This window comes from Sorex fumeus, unplaced genomic scaffold (genome assembly GCF_029834395.1).
Source record: "Sorex fumeus unplaced genomic scaffold, SorFum_2.1 ptg000019l, whole genome shotgun sequence".
Classification (NCBI taxonomy): domain Eukaryota; kingdom Metazoa; phylum Chordata; class Mammalia; order Eulipotyphla; family Soricidae; genus Sorex; species Sorex fumeus.
Genome location: NW_026606076.1, coordinates 39,187,711 through 39,208,313, shown reverse-complemented (window position 1 = coordinate 39,208,313; position 20,603 = coordinate 39,187,711). Strand labels below are relative to the sequence as shown.

The following is a 20,603-nucleotide window of genomic DNA, read 5'->3' as shown; positions in this document are numbered from 1 at the left end:
CTTAGAACAATAGGACAAGTGAAGAGGGTGTTAGCCTTGCACCCCATAGGTCCCCATAGGGTCTCTGGAGCCTGCCAGAAGTAATCTCTCAGCACAGGGCTAGGAGTAAGTCCTGAGCACTGCCAGGTATGGCCCCAAACTGAAAAATTTAAAAAAAAAAAAAACCTTCTGAAAGCTATAAATCATCTGAACACTGGATCCTGGTGTGACCGCTCCTCTGTGCTTGCCAAGGTGTACGCAGGCCAGAGCAGAGTTCGAGAACAGATGTGCACATGAACCAGCGTTCTGGCACCACATCACACCCCCGGCAACACGTGGGTCAAGCAGCCCTGCCGTTGCTAGGTTCCAAGCACTGAATCACCCAACCAGGTTGGCTCATGTGCTGGGAGTAAACCTGAGTCCCCGGGGTTCTGCCCCAGGGAGAGGGGGCAGAAAGGGAGGGAGGGAGTTCAGGAGGCGGGAGTCAGAGAGGTAGAAGGGAAAGAGAGGGAGGGAGAGAGAGGAAGAGGGAAAGAGAGAAGGCTGGTTTTACACCACCCTTCATGGCCACAAGAGGGCATCACATTCCGTGATGACAGCGGGTGGTGTTTGAAGACCAGAGCAGACTTTCTCAAACGTGGTAACTCAGGGTGCCAATCCCTTCGCCCCTCCACAGCCCCCCCATCCTGTCCCAAAGCCTCAGGTCTTCCGGTCTGCAAAGCCCAATGGGGAATCGCTGGCAGATGAGAAACATGCTTTGCTGCGTCTCTTAAGGGACACACACACACACACACACACACACACTTCAAAAAGCTGGGTGTGGGTCAGAGTGAACAGGCCCTGAATGAGATGCATGTCCTAATTCCGGGCATGGGGACACATCTCCCATGTGCTGAAGGAACTGTGCAGGTGGGATGTGGGGAGGTCCCAGGCTAAAGAGGATCTGGGGTTCAAGGGCCCAGCCTTGATTTTGAACTACTTTCTCGGCCACAGCAACAGCATTGTGAAGGGCCCTTTGCCTTACACATGGCAGACCAGGGTTCAACCCCCAGCATCCCATATGGGATCCCCCAAGCATCCCCTAAGCCCTGTCAGGAGTGGTTCCCGAGTAGTCAGGAGTAACCCCTCAGCATCACTGGGTGTAGCCCAGAAGCAAAAAAAAATAAAAATAAACCCTTTCAGGGTTGTAGTTAAGAATCACTTGGGTGATCTTTTTTTCCTGGTTTTGTTTTGGAGGGACCTGGAAGGAGAGCTCCATGCAGTGCTCTGGGGGCGCCACTTCCGGTGATAACCAACCCATATGGAGGTTTTGGTTCTGGGCTGCTCTGGCTGTTTGCTGGGGACCACCAGGTGCTCAGGGGGCATAGGAGGCAGTGGGCTCTGGTGTGGGCTGCGTAGTACAAATGGGCTGTTCTAAATCACAACTGCATGGGGCAGGGGGCGGGGGGAGGAGGGCACACCACACCCCATGGTGCTCAGAGATCACCCCTGGTGGGGCACCGGAGATCCTACATTGTACAAAGGATAGAACCCAGGTCAGCTGTGTGCAAGGTCATCACTTTAGCTCTTGAACCATCTCTGGCACCTCAGTTCTTACTCAAGGATCACTCCTGGGAGGGCTCAGGGGCCCTGTGGAATGCTGGGGATTGAACCCAATTGGCGAGCACCCTCCTCTCTGTCCTATGGCTTCGACCCCAAGAGCAGCAAAATTCTGAAAAACGCCATCAGCAAATTCAATGAAAGGGCCACTCCTTTTATTGTTGGAGTCCCTCCAACCAATATGGGGGCCATGCGTTCACAGGCACTCTCCAGCCCTTTGATATCTCCCTGGGCCCCAAAGGACAATTTTAAGATTTGCTCAGTTAAAACTGGAACTCAAATTCTCGTCCACAAACGTTCACAGCAGCACAGCGGCCAGGAGTCTTAAGGCTGGACCCAAGGGGGTGAGGAGATATGACAGGATGAGGCTCTGGCCTTGCACGTGACTAACCCGAGTTTTGGCACCCCCATAGTTTCCCGAGTCCCGCCAGGAGTGACCCCTGAGCACAGAGCCAGGAGTCAGCCTGAGCACCGCCATGTGGCCCTAAATCAAAACCAACAAAGGGAGGAGGCAGCCCAAGTGTATCTCACAGATGAACAAACACACCGCCATCACCCCAACCTGGGATGCCCCATACCACATGGATATACCCAGGACACTCAGGTCCCCCAGGTAGGACCCCAAGGATGGAAACATCCAGAACAGGCCCCTCCAGTTGAGAGTAATGAAGACAAGATAGTTTCACACAAGTCAAGGAATTCGATGCCACAGAAGTGCTGGCTTCAAAACTTTAATGCTTCTGGGGCCGAAGCGATGATACAGCAGGGAGTGCTGGCCTTGCACAAGGCCAGCCAGGGTTCAATCCCCAGCACCCCAATGGCACCCCAGAGACCTGCCAGGAGCCCTGATTGCAGAGTCAGGATTCAGCCCTGATCGCTGCCGTGTGTGGCCCCAAAACTAAATTTCAATGTGGGGCCAGAGACCGTGACCACTTGATGGACTGTGGGCCTCAAAACCTAATTCAACCCCCAGCCTGCAGAGGTTCCCAGGCACTGCTGGGTGCACACCTGACCCCCCGCCACCAAGAGGAGTAGGCCCTTAAAAAAAAAATGGGGCAGAGAAATAGTACAGGCTGAGGAGCCTGCCTTGCACATGGCCAACCCTGGGTTTGAATCTGGATACCACACAGGGTCCCCTGAGCATGGCCCAGAGCGACCCCTGAGCACACAGCCAAGAGTCAGCCCTGCACACCACTGGAGTGTGGCCAAAAAAACAAAAACAGACCTAGAGGAAATCCTTTTAGTCCCCTACCTAGTGGGTGGCCCTCTGGGAGAGAGGAGGGATGGGGCCACACCTGCAGGAACATTCTGGACAAAGTGCAGGAAACGGCATGAGTGATGCTCAGGGCACAGGATTCAGGGACCCAAAAAATACTCAAGCCTGCGGTCCCTGGGACTGAGTCTAGGGGCTTGATGGCCACCACAGGAGCCCCCCATCCCCCACTGGCCAGGGTCAAGGCACCACGTCACTGAGGAAGCCATCAGGGCACACAGCTGCCCCCCACACCCCTCACTGGTCAGTCTGACACCTGAACCCGATTCAGGCTGGATCAGTACCCACTCCTAACCAGCTCGGAGCCCTCTTCCACAGGCAGCCCTGGTATTCATTCGGGGTGGAGGGATGAGGGGGGGTGGAGAGAGGGGGAGTGGAGGAAGGGAGAGTTGGGACCCTCCGGCCTGCGACATGGATGACAACCAACGATCAAAACTGCCTCACACTAGCCCCGCATGCGCTAGGTTGGAACTTCACCTTCTCTAAGGGTACAGGGGGTGCCCCCTGGCCCACACGCCCCCCAACCCCTGGGTACCAGAAACACCCACTTTCTCGGGGCCAAGAACTGATCCTAGGGGACACCGGCCGCCCCATCGCACCCACCAGTGACCTTCCAGCTGTGGTGATGTCCATCACCCCCCAGAACCCATAATGCTGGTCTCTGGGGGTAAGGGGCCTCAGAGGCCAGGCTGGGAGAGAACTGGGGTGTGGTCTGAGAATGTGGGGAGGGACCAGTACTCCTAGGTGAGCCCCAAGCCTCAGGCATCTGGGATCCCATCCCCACCCCCTCTTTCTGCAATCCCCCGACCCCACTGGACGAGAGGACACTGAGCCCTGGACCCAGAGTTTAGGAACCAAGTCTGCACCAGGGCACCCCGCAGCTGAGATGAGCAGGTATGGGTTGAGGGGGAACATGGACACAGCCTGGGCCTCAGAAGCAGCGCTGGGATTTGGGGGAACAAGGTCAAGGGAGACTGAAGAGAGATCTGCCAGGTTTGCCAAGCATTAGGCCAATCCTGCTTTGAGCCCTGACACCACCGAGGGTTCCCGAAGCTCGGCCAGGATTGACCCTTGAACAGAGCCGGGAACAGATCCTGAGCACAGGTGGGTATGGCCCAATTTCCTGACCACCCCGTCCCCCACAAAAAAGGGGCAAGGAGAGCACAATGCAAAGGTAGGTCAAAGAAACAGCTCGCTGGGCTGTGCAGACCCCACAAAGGGGAGAGAGAGGCCCCCCACCCTCCCAGTTAGAGGGGCACTCCTGGTCTCCCCACCACCCAAGCATCACTGAGCACCCGAGGAGAATAAGGCCCCAGGAGGGAGTCACAGCCCTTGGGGCATGTTACCCCCACCCCAATCCCGCTAAACCAGGGCTGGGGACAGAGTAGTGGCTGATGCTGGTGGTGGTGGCGGGGGGGAGGGGCCAGGGGGAAGTTGTCTAGGGGAGTGGAACATTCTAGATCCGTACAGGACTGATACTTGCAGGCCTGAGGTCTGGGCCATAAGAGCTCCAGGGAGTGGAACTCACTGAGAGCAGCAGAAGGTTCTAGTGCAGCAAGAGCATGAACCCCGGCTGGTGGCCCCAGCCAGAACTGACCCTGATGGAGGGCGGAAGAGCACTGAGGAGTCAGGCGCTGAGCTGGGGTTTTTAATGCCACGTTGCAAAGAAGGTGCCCAGTCTCTGCACCGGGACAACTTCCCGCAAGCAGCTTAGTTAGTGCAACAAAGATAGTGCCGGGCGGCCCAGCCCCAGCCCGACCCTCCCTCACCGGGAGGGCAAGACCTGTGCCCCCGCCACTCCAGCACCTCAGTGTGGTGGGGGGAGACAGGGAGCCCCGCCCAGTTGCCCCAGGCTGAGCGGGCGTCAGCAGGCTGCCGGCTGGCTGCCGTCCACCCGCAGCCCCTTGCTCAGGAGGAAGGCGTCCTGCGTGGGCTCGCGGCCCAAGAAGAGCTTCAGCATGGCGCTGGCGTCCTGGGAGCCGCCGGGCCGCAGGATGCAGCTGCGGTAATCCATGCCGACCTGCGGGCAAGCACGAGGGATCGGGGCTGCCGCTGAGGCCGGCCTGGGGGCCAACTCCCAGCCGCCCACCCAGCGGCCTGCCGGCCCCGCTCACCTTGCCGTTGAGCACGCCCTCGGCCTTGAAGCGCGTGTGGAACATGTCCGTGGAGAAGACTTCGCTCCACAGGTAGCCGTAGTACTGCGCGTCGTAGCCACCCGCCAGGTGCCCAAAGGTGGCGGGCATGTTGGTCCCTGGGACACAACAAGGGCCAGACTCAGACTCGGCCCGGGGCTCTCAAGGGGCCTCAGAGCATCCCTGTCGGCCACCTGCACCCCCACCCCCCCGGAGAGGGAACTGGCCTGAGGCTTCTAGAAGACAGGAGGGGCAGGAGGAGGCAGGATGAAGCCCAGGGCAGGAGACCCCACGTTACCCACTGCCCATCCAGACCAGGGAAAATCAGGGCTTAGCCCTGCCCCCTGAGCCTGTTCTGACCACACCACTGGCCGACACCCCAACTCCCCCAGGGTCCCCTCTCAGGTCCTTTTCTGACCTCACTGAAGGGCTCCTCTCTTACCCCGCCCCCCAGCCTGTTCTACTGGAGGAGGGTCAGCGCCTTCACCCTGTTCGACCTGACCCTCTGCCCCGCCCTCTCTGGGGTCCCAGCTCCACATAGCTACCTGGCGTGGCAGGGACCCCCAGGATGTCCTGGCAGAGGCGGGCGTACTCCTCGGCCGGGTCGGCATCCGTCTGCGTGTGCAGGGCCTGGTCCACCTTGGCCAGCACGATCTGGCGCAGGTTGAAGAGCCCTGTGGGGCGAGGGGGGAGGGGGCGGTTGGCCGAGGGGGGGCGGGTGGGGGGGTGGGGAGCAGGCCCGGGAAGCAGAGCGGGGCGCACCAGTGTTGGCCTGCCGCGACTTGATGAGCTTGTCCAGCAGCTCCTGGGGAATGGGGCTGCCCCGCCGGTAGTGCTGGGACATGCGCAGCAGCGGCTCCGGCTCCCACACCCAGTTCTCCAGCATCTGCGACGGTGCCTCCACGAAGTCCCGCTCCACATGCGTCCCGCTGAACATGGCGAACTCTGCCTGCAGTGGGACACGGGGGAACCCAGAGGCACTCGGACCTTGCTGTACCTGCCCCGGAACACCTGGGCCAGTTGGGGGGGGGGGGCACTGAGAATGGCAACCCCACTCCCCTCCCCTCCCTGACTTTCAGCATATCCCGTGGGCAACAAGAGCGACAAGGCGGGGACCTCGAGGCGCCTCATTCCGGGGATCACTGAACCTTCCCAAGAGCTCTGTAGGAGGGGGTCACGGGCCCTGACTGGCATAAAAGAGGCATGACAGGGCGGGACAACAGCACAGCGGGGAGGGCACTTGCCTTGTATGTGGCTGACCCAAGTTTGATCCCTGGCACCCCTTAGGGTCCCCCGAACCCCATTAGGAGTGATTCCCAAGCATAGAGCCAAGAGTCAGTCCTAAGCATCACCCAGAGTGACCCCCCCCAAAAAAAAATGGAGTTGACATGCACCCTCAGAAAGGCCTAGATCCAGTGGGCCTTCAAGGGGATGGTCCTGGGGGCGGGTGGGGGGGTCCTGGTAGGGGGTCCTGGCTGGCCCACCTGCGAGCAGAGCTGATGCATCACGTGACCAAACTCATGGAAGTAGGTCTCCACCTCGTCATGCTGCAGCAGTGAGGGCGCGTCGGGGGTGGGCTTGGTGAAGTTGGCGACCATGGCGGCAATGGCAATCTGGCGGCTGCCATCGGGCCGCAGGCAGCCGGGCTGCAGGCCAAAGCAGGCGGCGTGGCCATATTTCCCTTCCCTGGGAAGCAGGGATCGAGGTGGGGAAGACAGGCTCAGGGTCCCCGCTGTGCCACATCCGGCCCTCCCACCCCCCCCCCCCCCCGCCAGCCCTGCCCGGCGTGCTGGGCACGCACCGTGGGTAGAGGTCCAGGTAGAACTTGCCGATCACCGCGCCCGAGGCGGCGTCCCGCACGCAGTAGAGGCGCACGTCTTCGTGCCACACGGCCGCGTCGGGCTCCAGGTGGAAGGTGAGGCCCAGCAGCTCCTGGTAGATGCCCAGCAGCCCGCGGGTGACCACCTCCATGGGGAAATACTCCTTGAGCAGGTTCTGGTCCACGTGGTAGCGCGTCTCCTCCACGCGGTTCATGTAGTAGCGCATGTCCCAGGCATTGACGCGCCCGTCGAAGGGCAGGCCCCGCTGCTCGCACTCGGCCTTCTTCAGCTCCAGGATCACCGCCCGCTCCTGCTCCCCCAGGGGCATCAGCTTCTGGGCCAGCTCATCTGGGGGCGGGGGGCCAAGGTGGGAGGGTCACAAGGTCCTGCAGGAGGCCTCCCGAGTCCCCTCGCGCACCAAACCAGGGACCCTCCCCTCGGGCCCATCTGCAGGCTGAGCCTCCCCCGCCAACCTGGACCTCACCCAGACCCTCAGGAGAGGGACCCCGGGGTGGAACTGAGTGGGACACGGGCAGAGGAGCCCCCCCACCCTGAGCCTGTCCCCAAGCCCGGGTTACCAAGGAAAGTCGCCACGGCCTGGCCATTCTGAGCCATGTTCATCTCCAGCACATAATCGGCGTGAGTACGGAAGCCCAGCAGGCTGCTCTTCTGTGCCCGCAGGGCCACCAGCTCCCGGAGGATGGCGCAGTTCTCCTGGCAGACAGAGAGTGGCTTGGGTGCAGACGCCCCGCTCTCCCTTTTCCTCCCCTCCTGGGGTGCCCAGCCTACGTCACCCCACCTCCACCACAGACTCAGCAGCTCTAAGAGGGCAGAAAGACCCAACGAGCCACGTCAGGCTTCCCTCCTGGCCTGCTTCCTGTGGCCACCACCCTCCCACTTGCTCCCGCCTTCACGGGAGAGCGGGGGACACTCTGAGGCCCCCAATGAAGGGTTGTGAGCCCCAACGTTCCAGGCGTGCACGAAAAGCATGGGGAAGGCCCAGCAGAGGCTGTGCCCCCGACTCAGGAGCCGAAGCGACAGCAACTGCGAGTGGGAGAGACGCCTACCTTGCACATGGCTAACCTGGGTTCAACCCCCGGCACCCCATAGGGTCCCCGGAACCCAGTAGTGATCCCTGAGCACTGCTGCATGTGGACACTCCGAAAAACAAAACAAAACAAAAAACAGACTTGTCTGGGCCGGAGCAATAGTACAGCAGGCAGGGCGTTTGTTGTGCACGACAGATCTGGGTGGGACTTCTGGCACCCCAAAGGGTCCCTTCCAGGAGTGAGTCCTGAGCATCTTCAGGTGTCGCCCAGAACCAAAAAACAAGCCCAGGCGGCGCCCCATAGGGCAGGACCTGGCACAGCAGCCCCCAGATGCTGCCAGCACTTGGCCCAGGTCTCAGGCCGCTGGTGCATGGCCCGGCACTCACGCTGCATGCTGGGAAGGTGCCCCCCACCCCACACACCTCCTTGCAGCGACAGTTGAAAGCCGCCTCCACCTTTCTACGGGTCTCAGGCACGTGGCATTTCTTCAGAAGGGGAAAGTAATGCGGGTATTTGAGCGTGACCTTTAGCTTCTCGTCTTCCGTCTTCTCCAATGAGTTCAGAAAGTCGTCCGGGAGACCCCCTAGATGAACGAACGAAATGAGGGGCTTCTAAGGGACTGCCCAGCTGCCAGGCCTGTGCCCAGGCAAAGCGGAAAGAATAAGTGGTTGCCCCTGGCTGAGAGCACAAGCACATGCTCCAGCTACATGGGGAGGCCCAGAGGCACCCCTCATGGTGTTGGGGGGCTCCGTCCAGCGCAGGAGGCAGGGAGCCATCAACAGGGCAACTTCTCTAGGCTTATTACTAGCACTGCACTGTAGCGCTGTCCTCCCGTTGTTCATCTATTTGCTCGAGCGGGCCCAGTAACGTCTCCATTGGAGACTTTGTTGTTACTGTGTTTGGCATATCGAATACGTCACGGGGAGCTTGCCAGGCTCTGCCGTGCGGGCAGGATACTCTCCGTAGCTTGCCGGGCTCTCCGAGAGGGGTGGAGGAATCCAAACGAGGTCGGCCAGGTCGGCCATGTGCAAGGCAAGGTATGACCCAAAATTGGGGGTGGGGAAGAAATAAAAATGAATAGGGAGTTGGAGCCCTGAAACCTTCCTCAAAAGTGAGCAGAGAGGGGCTGGAGCGAAAGCACAGCGGGTAGGGAGTTTGCCTTGCATGCGGCCAATTGGGGTTCGATTCCCAGAATCCCATATGGTCCCCTGAGCACCGCCAGGGGTAATTCCTGAGTGAAGAGCCAGGAGGAACCCCTGTGCACTGCCGGGTGTGACCCCAAAAAGCAAAAAAAAAGAAGTGAGCTGAGAGGGGCCAGAGCCTTGCATTCGGCCAACCCGGGTTCGATTCCCAGCATCTCATATGGTCCCCTCGCATTGCCAGGAGTAATTCCTGAGTGCAGAGCCAGGAGTAACCCCTGAGCATCACTGGGTGTGACCCAAAAAACAAAATAAATTAATTAAAAAATAATTTAAAAGATTAGGCTTATTACTAAAATATCAGAAATCCAAATTCGTGTGGCCGCATCATATGTTCGTCATAATCAGCAACAGAAAACAAATTATCTAATGATGTCTTTTTTGGCAGGTCTGAATGTTGGGGAAAATTCCAAATAATAATGTGGGGGTCTCTTGTCGTAATATTGAATGTGATCAACGCAGAGAGAGTTAAGTAAAAATCTGCCACACAGCTGGGGCATGGGTGGGAGGGGGGTATACTGGGGTTCTTGATGGTGGAAAATGTGCACTGGTGAAGGGACAGGGTATTTGGTCATTGCATGACCGACCGAGACTTAAACTGAAAGAATTTGTGACTGTTCTCACAGTGATTCAATAAATAAAAAAATAATTTAAAAAAGTTAAAATTAAAAAAAACCTAAACTTTAAAAAAAAAATAGGGGCAACTCTACCATCCTGGGCTACACTCACAGGGGGTGGGCATGCACACAGGGGCCTTGCACCCACAACCCTGGCAGGAAGACACCCTAGATTTTGTCTGCATGAGGGGTGGCTGGTTGGGGCAGCGCTTAGGGGACCGTACACAGCGCTGGGCAAGACCTTATCCCGGGCCCTGTCTATGACTTTTGAAGGTTCAGACATTGGAAACCACCAACAGGCTTCCCCCAGGTCATCAGCCCCCACCCGGCATATGTGCGTTCCTGGAACCTGAAGCCCCAAACACCTGCCAAGCTCCTCCGCACCCCGCCCCCCAGCTCTTGGGGCCTCCAGCCCGCCCCCTCTCCCCCGCCCACCCTACACCCAGACCCGCACCTAGCTCTTCGCGGGTGAAGGGCAGGAACGTAGTGTCCTCGTTCAGGTTTTTGTTGAAGTCGATGCAGAGGAGACTCAGTTTCTTCTTGATGCTCTTGATTTTCTGCAGGAGAAATGGGCCGTGTGAAGGGGCCATGGAGGGGAGTAACCAGGGATGCCCACAGGGCTGGGGGGGAGTAGGTTCCGGAGCAAGGGAGGTCAGAGCTAGCAGAGGGAGGGGAGTGGAGCCCAGCCCACACCATAGGGCCACCCGGTACAGTCTGCCCAGAGTTTCCCAGACCCTCACCCCACCCGCAGCCACCTCCGGCTTCCAGATTAGTGCCAGAGAGAGCGCTCAGCAGTCAGAAGCCCATGCCGGGCCCTGGGTTTTAAGACCAACACTGTGTTTGTTGGTGCCCTAAGCACCTGGGGGTGAGGCCTGGAGACCAGAGCAAGGAACCACATGGGCCATCCAACAAGCACTGCCAGGCGTGTTGCCTGGGAAAATCTCAACCCTGCCAGTGGGGAGCCGAAAACAGACCTGTGTCAGGGGGCGGGGTTGACATGAAGGGACAGCTCTGTGACCCCTGTCCCAGAGGGCCAGTGGTGCGACAGGGGCCCCGGGTCTCCTGGGTGTCTATAGCAGCTGCTCCTGCCCAGAACCTTCTGATAGGCGCAAGATAGGAAGACCAGGAGGAGAGGGGCTCACCCTCACATTGAGACACCACCTCCCAGGGGCCCCTATGTCCCTGCACCCCAAAACCAGGCAGCAGAAGAATGAGAAATGGGCGAGCAAAGTGCTCAGATGGGGTGCAGGTGCTCTGGGGACCCCGTGTCTGTCCATCCTCCCCCCCTCCCCACGCACCTCCTGGGTCTCCTCAGGCAGGTGGAGCCCATTCCTCCGGCCCAGCTTGATCAGCCGCTCCAAGTACCGCATGGCCTCGGGTCTCAGGGAGTCCTTGGGGGTCTTCTCCTAGATGTTCCATCCACACAGACCAAAGGTCGCAGAGGGCAGCGGGAGACGGGTCCCGGGGCACTCTGCAGGGAGGGGAGCTGGGTTTCCTGCCCGCCGCCCACTGCCCACCCTCCAGACCCTGCCAATGTGGACAAGTGGTACGAACACCACTGAGCTGCCCTGCCCCAGAGATGGGTCCGAACCAACACATGGGCACCCCAACGCACCCAGCAGGCCCCCAGGTGACCCGCATAGAGACCGACCCCTGTTCTGAGGACACCACCAAGAACTGGGCAGAGAAACACCCTCCATACGCACAAAGATCACCCCCTTAGGCCCCCATGCACCTGCAGACACCCCAACAGGAGCAGCCAGGAGAGGCCCCACCTGTCCCAGAAACATGAGCCCGTGGCTCTGCGCCAGCTGACAGCAACCCATCCCCTGTCACGGGAAGTGGGGGGAGGAGGGGGACGGACAGAGCCTCCTCTCTCGGGGGCCCTGGCACTGGCCACATGGAGTTCCTGTGTCAGGGCAGTAAGAGAGCCATGCCCGCCCATGTCAGCTGCCCCAGCTCTAAGCACACAACCCAGGGGTGTCAGTCCATGGGACTCCACCCACAAGCACCCCCTCCTTTTCCACTCGTTGGCTCTGAGGAGGGATTGTGGGGGGTCCTGGAGACCCCCTCACCTCCAGGCTGCCAGAGCTCCTCACCTGCAGCCAAACAATCCTCTGGTATACATCCTGCCTCATGCTCATCTCCACGTCAAACTCTGACAGCTTCTTGTCCGCTTCGGTGCTGGCCGTCCGAATGTCCTTGGACGGAGACACATGCTGGGGGAAGTCCAGAATGTTCCTCTGGACTGGAGCAGGGAGACAAGGGCACAGTGAGGCCACGGGGCCCAGGCATGCCCACAGCTGTGCTGAGGGACTCGTCCAGTGACCACTGTCACCCCAAGACGTTGAGACAGAAGGGAGCGTTGCCATCAGGCCAACCCGACTCACTCCTCCTGGCCAAGCCGGGTTGGGGGTCGGGAAGCGTGACACAACCCAGAGGGGCAAAGGGACACAGTGCCCAAAAGAGCACCTGGGCCACAGCAGCTCCAGGGGCCACCCCCAGCAGTGCTCAGAGCTGACTCCTGGCTCTGCACTCAGGGGTCACTCTGGGACGGCTCGGGGGATAGGGTGGGGGACCCTACGGGATGCACGGCTCAAACCTGGGTTAATTTGTGTGCAGAGCAAATGCCCTCCCCACACTGTCTTACTCCTCAGCCCCAGGTAGTGGAAGCTTTAACCTGAGTCACCCACTTTCCTGGCATGGCCCCACAGAAGCTGCGTGCATGAGGACCAGAGGCCCACTGACTTATGTCATGTGTCCTCCCATGAGACACCTTGACGGGCAGGAAGCTTTGACACATGCACCACGTGGGCGCCCCTGAGCACAGGACGACCCAAGAACCAGACCTCCCCCACCCCACTTGCGCTGGCCCCTTCGTTGGAGAGATCCCAGGAATGAGAAAACCTTGAACAAACAGGTCCGTCCACAGGCAAGAAGCGAGTGCATGGGGGCAGAGCTTGTGTTTGAGATCACGGAATGTTCTGAAATCAGACTGTGGCGATGGGTGTGGAGCACAGTGGAGGTACCAACCACTGATCTCAAGGGCTTGATTTTTGGGTGGGTCAGACTCCACCGCGGGCCACGCATGCCACAGCAGCTCAATGCTGAGGTGCAGGCTTTGCACCCAGGAGGCCAGTGTTCAAATGGCAGAGCTCGCGGTCCCTGGCTGGGTGACTGAAGCGTCCCCGTGCCAGGGGTCAGCCACCCCTGCTGACCTCTGCAGGGCGCTGACCGGAAGTAGCACAGCCCGCTGAGTCAGCACATGCCGGCTGCCCACAGGGGAAGACAGAGGCAGTGTGCCCATTAGGGCTAACAAATGGGCAGTACCAGGGCAGTGACCTGCGGTCAGTGGGAGCTACCGAGACTGAGGCCACAAAGAGCGAGGGGCTGGGAGAGGAGGCAGAGAAGGGCTCCAGACCTCAGAAGCTCAGGCAGGAGGCTGGCCAGACTTCCTGTCCTCCTCGTTCTTGAGAACTGAGAAAAGGAAAGGCTGTGGGAGCGAGGGGCAGGCTGTGGAACCCTCAGCCTTCCCCCCAAGCCAGGGAGCAAAGTGCCTCCCTGCCCCCACTCCTGCAGTTCTCCTGGTGTTGGGAGGAAGTAAGGGAGGGAGGACAGGGTCCCCAAACCCGCCCCAGATGCCTCAGGAGCACAGGAGACCCCACAGTCGGAATCCAGGATTTCTGCAAAATCACTTTTCTGGAGCTAGAACGATAGCACAGCAGGTAGGGCGTTGGCTTTTCATGCAGCCAACCCGGGTTCGATCCCCAGCATCCCACAGGATCTCCCAAACACTGCCAGGAATAATTCCTGAGCACAGAGCCAGTCGTAACCCTTTAGTATCATCAGGTGTGATCCAAAACGCCAAAAAAATCTCTTTCTGCCTGGGGTCAGGCTGGAGATATAGTACAGCAGGGAGGGTATTTGCCTTGAACACAGCTGACCCGGGTTCACTTCCCAGCATCCCAAGCTGGGAGTGATCCCTGAGCACAGAGCCAGGAGTACAGCTAGCAAGAGCTGCTAGAGAGGGTGTGTGTGCGTGTGTGTGCTATGTGTGTTGATCCCTGAGCACAGACCCAGGAGTACAGCTACCAAGAGCTGCTGGAGAGGGGCGTGTGTGTGTGTGTGTGTGTGTGTGTGTGTGTGTTATGTGTGTTTTGCCAGGGAGGAACCCAGCGTCTCACAGAAGCCTGGCTTAGTCCTTCCAGGGGCATATCTGTGGTATACACTCAGTCAAGCACACAGGAAAATTCAGGGAGCAGAGGTCAGGCTGGGGGCTCAGAGAAAAGTAAACATGAATCAATCACTGGGAGTTGCTCCCTGCCATCAAACACAGTCCCAGCTGGGTGCTCAGCCCACTAAGACCCAAGGGCTGACCCTGGCAGAAACCAAGTGGAAGAGGGGACATATAGGCATCTGCCAGACACCCCTGCTCCACCAGAGCCCCTAGGACTGACGGTCACACACACACACACACACACACACACACACACACACACGCACACACACACACATACACACGCACACATACTCGTACTCGAGGCCTGGCGTTACCTGTGTAGGCCACTTCCACGTCAGCCAGCGCCTTCAACGTGCTCTCGTAGGACACATCCTCCCTGTGCTGGGCGCCCACCTGGTCATACACGCGCTTGGTCTGCTCGATGAGCTGCTCAGTGAGCTCCCCGATCTGTTTCGCGTTCAGGTCCCAGCGCAGGAAGTTGACAGCATCGGCATCTGGGGTGTCTCCCGTGCATGCTGTGGACAGACCCATACAACTGTCAGGTGGAACCAGGGTGAGGGTCGGGGTGGGGGGGAAGCTGATGAGATCTGCCAAGTCTCTCATATCTGATTTAAGATCAAGGATTGGGGGCTGGAGCGATAGCACAGTCGATAGGGTGTTTGCCTTGCACATGGCCAACCCAGGTTCGATTCCCAGCATCCCATATGGTCCCCTGAGCACGGCCAGAAGTGATTCCTAAGTGCAGAGCCAGGAGTACCCCCTGAGCATCGCCGGGTGTGACCAAAAAAACAAAAATAAATAAAGGTAAAGGTAAAAGGTACAGGCCCTCCCGTTGATCGTTGATCGTGGATTTGCTCGGGCCCAGTAACGTCTCCATTGGATACTTTGTTGTTACTGTGTTTGGCATATCAAATACTCTCGGTAGCTTGCTGGGCTCTCCGAGAGGGACGGAGGAATCGAACTCGGGTAAAGCCTTATTTGCTCTGGGGGCTGGAGCGATAGCACAGCGGGTAGGGCGTTCGCCTTACAAGCGGCCAACATGGCCCACCCGAGTTCACAGGAATGAACCTAAACCAAAATAATTATTTTTGGGTCACATCCAGCAATGCTCAAGGGTCACTCCCGGCTCCCAGTGTGACTCAGGGAACCTATGGAATGCCAGGGCTCGAACCTGGGTCGGCCAGGCAAACGCCCTCCTGGCTGTTCTATTACTCAGGCCCCTCAACAAACATAACTGTAGGGGTAAATGGAATGCCACAGGGGTCCCAGCACCCCATCCTGGGCTACTCTGAGGAAATTGCGTATAGACAAGGGAGGCCCCTCAGCAGAGAGGATCACAGAAATCCTGTAAGGGAGATTTGGAAGAAGAAAACCAGGGAGGTGGGGGCCGAGACGTTGGCAAATGCCAGCAGCCAAACCTGCCAGGCAGGCTACAAGAGGGCCTACACCAGGTGTTCTTCGGCCTCCAGATGCCTGCCCTGCACGCTAGGCCCAGGGGCAGTGGGCGGCAGAGCTGTGCCTCCCAATCACAGATGCACGGGCCAGAGGAGTCATCAGAGAGTGGAGAAGGCACTTGCGCCACATGCCCCTGACATGGATTTGGGCCCTTAGAACCCCACAGGTCCCCTAAGACCCACCAGGAATACAATCAGGAGTCAGCCCTGAGCACCAGCAGGTGTAGCCCCAAAGCCCAAATATAAATCAATAAATGAGGCCCACTGATCCTGACCGTGTGGCCCAAAGGCCAGCAAATCGGTATGAAAAAGGACACACCACCTGGGTGGGTGGCACTGGGCTAGGGCTGGCTTGACCGGGCAGGCCGGAGGAGCTGGTCATGCAGGGTGCAGGGGCCACAGGCTCCAGAGTGCAGGGAGGAGCCCCAGAATGGACACTGGCAGATCTACCAGTCCAATGGGCCACCTTTCAGGGGTGCGGATCTTAATCCCACCTCTGCCCAGGGACAACCCCGGCAACCCAGGGTGAGGGAGGACGCTGAGCAGGAGTGGCAGTGTGCCACTGTACAGTCCTGGAACATGAGCCTGTGTGTGGCAAACACCCTCAGACTCCACGGGGTACCCCCGATGTGGACTCAGCCCCGCCAAAAGATGGTAACAGGGCCCAGATGCCACAGATTATGTGACAGCAGAGGTGGATATGTGGCCAGGCCACCAACCCGCAACACTGATTCACCAAGCATCAGTGCAGGATCTGGGGATGGGACGGATTGTCCTCAGTAGGGTCCGAGTGGGGGAACCCCAGGGCATCACTGAACCCCTACAACCAGAGGCACCCCATAATTCCACAGTTATCTCCCTGGTAGAAAGGAGGGGGGACAAGAAGTGAGCCAGGGTAAGAGGGCAGTGGGGCAGGCACTCGCCTTGTATACAGCCAGCCTAGGCTCAGCAGACCACTGGGTGCCCTGAGCCCTGCCAGGAGTGATCTCTGAGAATCACTGGGTGTGCCCACTCCGCCCCCACAAAAAAAAAAAGGGAAAAATAAAGAAATTTCGCGTCTGTTAGGGTCACTTTCACTGTGGAGGTCCAGGAAGTAGGTCTGTGTGCAGAGTTGGAGATTTCAGGCCTGTGGGAAAAACACAGGGCTCCAAGTAGATGGGACTGAGGGAACAGAGCTGGGGTTGGGGTGAAAATCGGGTCACGGGCTGGAGCAGTAACACAATGAGGAGGGTGTTGTTTGCCTTGCAAGCGGTCAACCAGGGTTTGATCCTCGGCATCCCATAGGGTGGTCCCCTGAGCACCGCCAGGAGTAATCCCTGCACAGAGCCAGAAGTAAGCCCTGAGCATCACGGGGTGTGACCCAAAAAACAAAACAAAAAAAAAAAATAGAAAATCGGGGTCAGTAGTCGCAGGGATGAACCCACTCGGGGCTGCCACCGCCTAGAGGTCCCCTGGCAAACAATCCTGAGGCCAGTGAGGCAGAGGACAAGGACATGCCGGCGGCGGGCGACCCTCCTCCTAGTGCTCATGGATAACGCAACAGTCACCGTCATCCAAGTAGCAGGTGGCCGGTCACAGGATGATGAAGTGGGTGGGTGAGGCATGAGAAAGGCCTTGGGAGGGGCACCCCAACCACAGGGGTGGAGGGCCTGAAACACAGGACACAGGTCACTGAGCTCCCCTCGAGGGAGAACAAGATAAAAATCCTGGAACTGGGCGGGAGGTGGGGAATACAAAATCGGGGGCCAGAAACGATCGCACAGCACCGATGGTGTTTGCCTCGCACACGGGTTCCATCCCCGGCACCACCAGGAGTCAGCCCTGAGCACTGAGCCAAGAGTCAGACCTGAGGATCGCAGGGTGTGGCCCCAAAAAAACAAGCAAAATGGGGAAGAAATTTAAACAACAACAACAACAAAAAAAAAGGCCGGGAGTCAGAAAGACGATGACAGGGATGATGACTCTGATTCGGCCCCAGGCACCATCCCTGGCACCCGGCTCCACCAGGAATCACCCCTGGGTACCGCGGAGTGTGCCCCAAAGGCTCCTCCACACCCCGCGCGCGCGCGTACACACACACACACACACACACACACACACACACACACAAACCACAAGGGGAAAAAAAAATTCCCTCCGGGGCCCGACTGTGCTGTGTCGCCACATCGACTTTGCTCCGCAAACCGGTCACACGAGTGGCAGCGAGAGGCCGCGCCACCGCCGGGTCTCTCCGCAGGACGGCCGACCCCCCAACTCGGACCACCAACTCGGGGTCTCTCGTCAGCTGGTCCGCTGCTCCCGGACCCTCTAAGTCCGTCGGGGGCTGGGGGAGGCTCATCCCGAACGCCCCCGGCACACAAAAAGTCCATCCCGCGGGCCCCACGCCCGCTATCTGCGGCTGAAGGGAGGTGGCAGCCGGCGCGAGCGACGCGCTGCTGAGGAAAAGTGCTTCATTCGTTCACTCATTCATTCATTCATTCGGCCGCCAGCCCCGCATCCCCCTCCGGGCCGCCCCCCCACCAAGTCCCTCGACGGGCGTCTCTCGTGAGGCCCAAGTCGCGACCCCCGTGACGAGGGGGGCGCCTGAGGGCGGCTAGCCGAGCCCTCGTCGAAGGGCAGCTGGTACCTGCGGGGGGCTTCATGGCGGGCACAGGGGCGCTCGGCCAGTCCGTCCCTCCCGCCACCGAGTCCGCGTCGCTCCGACTCCGACTCCGCCGCCTCAGCCCGTCAGCCCCGGCCACCACGTCGACTCCGTCCACTCCCCGGCCCGCGTCAGCCGCGACTGAGGCGCTCGCGGCGCGCGCGCCCAAGGCATGCTGGGAGGGCGCATGCGTGCCGGGGCTGCACCGCCTCCCTTCCCTATCATTGGCTACCGGCGGCAGGGGGTGGGGCTTCCTATGCTGTTTCCATGGAAACGCACACCGCTGCTGGCTGAGGCGCGCGCGGACCTAGATATATATATATATATATGCGCGCGCGCGCGCACACACACACACACACACACACACACACACACACACACACACACAACACCTGCATGCCGCCGTGTGTAGCTTTCCTCCTCCGACTTAGGCTTTGCTGCCCTTTACGTGTGTTTTTCCTTACTTGCATATCCCAGCATCCTGCTCCGTTTATAGCAGCTAATGAGGAGAGGTTTTCCACTTAACTTCAGTACACACGGGCACTAGCTATCAAGGATAACCCGGAAAGCTTTAATATATGGATCCGGGACTTCAAATCACAGGTGTTTGGGAACAGAGCAGTCACCTGAGTGATATCAGGTAGTGGAGATAAAGAAAAAATAATAATGATGATAAATATATATATATTCTTTTTTTTTATTGTTTTGGGAATACGCTTGGTGGTGCTTAAAGCTGACTTCTTTTTCTGCGTTCAGGGATAACTCCTGCCAAGGTTTAGGGAAGTCTATGAAGTGCTGGGGATCGAACCTAGGTGGACTGCATTCAAGACAAAACACTTCCTGGCCTCCCACCTCAACAGCTAGATCTATAGAACCCAGGAAGTAAAAGATGAGTTTAACAGGTCAAATAGTCCGCACCTTGGGCCAGAGTGATAATATGCTGGGTAGAATCCTTGACTGCTATGCGACACCACCTGGATTCAACCACTGGCACCACGTATGGTTCTTCAAGTCCCGTCAGGAGGGATTCCTGAACATAAAGCAAGGAGTAAGCCCTAAGCACCTCCATCCCTCCCTATCACCCGGCGAAAAATATCCATGCCTATTATTTCAGGGAAAGTCTTGAAAAGGACAAATGACTAAATGTGCATGTGATTTAAGTAAGATAAATATGTGTTGAGAGCTATATAAACTCTGTCTTCCACAGGGATATCCAGGTTCGATCCCTGGCATCCCACAGGGTTCCCTGAGCACAATTAGGTATAATTCCTAATTCCATCACCAGGTGTTGCTCAAAAACCATTAAAAAAAAAAACTTTAAAGTGTGTTGGAAGATTATTGGTAGCAATTTCTGGGAGGTGGGGACCACACCTAGCAATGCTCATTATTCCTGACTCTGCGCTCGGAAATTTATTCCTGGCAGTGCTTAGAGGACCACTTGGGACATGAGAGATCGAACCCATATTAGCCTCATACAAGGCAAGTGTCCTACCCACTGTATTATCTCTCTGACCTCGGCCATGCTGGTTGCAATTTTTTTTTCACTTAAATTCCTTTTATTGAATCACCGTGAGAGAAACTGGGGACATAGGTGGTGGGAAATGTACACTGGTGGAGACATGGGTGTTGGAATATTGTATGACTGAAACCCGATCATGAACAGCTTTGTAATGATGTATATCAGTGCAGTCATGTCCATACCCCAAAGCTGCCATCCAGTTAAAAATATCAACTCCCGCCTTACCTTCCCGATAAAAATGCTAAACTTCCTGACATCTCAAACTCTACAACTCTGATAAACCAGTAGTAGTACCTGCACTGTAGCACTGTTCTCCCGTTATTCATCGATTTGCTCGAGCAGGCACCAGTAACGTCTCTGTTGTGAGACTTGGTGTTACTGTTTTTGGCATATAGAATATTCCACGGGGAGCTTGCCCAGGCTCTGCTGTGCGGGGGAGGTACTCTCAGTAGCTTGCTGGGCTGTTTGCCCTGCACGCAGCCGACCCAGGTTCGATTCCCAGCATCCCATATGGTCCCCTAAGTACCGTCAGGAGTAATTCCTGAGTGCAGAGCCAGGAGTAACCCCTGTGCGTCACCTGCTGTGACCCAAAAAGCAAAAACAAAAAAAAAAAAAAGAGAGAGCCTAGTTGGTTTGCAACGAGGATTTGTTAAATGCATGCTAGGCATATGCTGTAAACAAACGTCTCAATTCCTCGTCCTGGACTGGGAATGAATAAAAGAACGCATTGGTGGATGTGTGGGTAGATGGGTGGGTGAGCATAAAAGCCAAGACGTGCAGCAGGGAACAAGGCGTGGCTATTCACAGGGCATCCCACAGAGCATCCCGGCTGGACCAAAAGCCTGAAACCCAAACGGAATTACACCACGTGGCCGACCGGGACCCACGTGGCCGGTAGAGCCGACCTGCAGGAATCCCCCACTGTCCCACCATGCACCGCTCCAGGAACGCTCTTAAGTACCAGAAAGTCCTGATTTCCGGTCTCTGTTAGGTCGCAGAGGTCAGTTGCCCTAACGACCAGCTCGGCCCCGCCCCTCAACGCGTCACTTCCTGACACGCCCGCCTCGGGAAGCATCGCGCT

General features: G+C 58.0%; 1 protein-coding gene across 1 annotated transcript; it reads right to left on the bottom strand.

Moving 5' to 3' along the window:
* Positions 1 to 4,407: 4,407 nt before the first annotated feature.
* THOP1 (thimet oligopeptidase 1) lies at positions 4,408 to 18,123 on the bottom strand. The gene is made up of 13 exons (XM_056112888.1): positions 17,989 to 18,123; positions 14,223 to 14,423; positions 11,768 to 11,916; positions 10,967 to 11,074; positions 10,123 to 10,225; positions 8,275 to 8,435; positions 7,382 to 7,517; positions 6,785 to 7,151; positions 6,468 to 6,669; positions 5,746 to 5,932; positions 5,529 to 5,657; positions 4,966 to 5,102; positions 4,408 to 4,871 (listed from the first exon to the last, which is right to left on the bottom strand). The coding sequence occupies exons 1-13, from the start codon at positions 18,002 to 18,004 to the stop codon at positions 4,716 to 4,718; spliced, it is 2,052 nt and encodes a 683-aa protein (XP_055968863.1). The 5' UTR covers positions 18,005 to 18,123; the 3' UTR covers positions 4,408 to 4,715.
* Between the last annotated feature and the right edge of the window lie 2,480 nt (positions 18,124 to 20,603).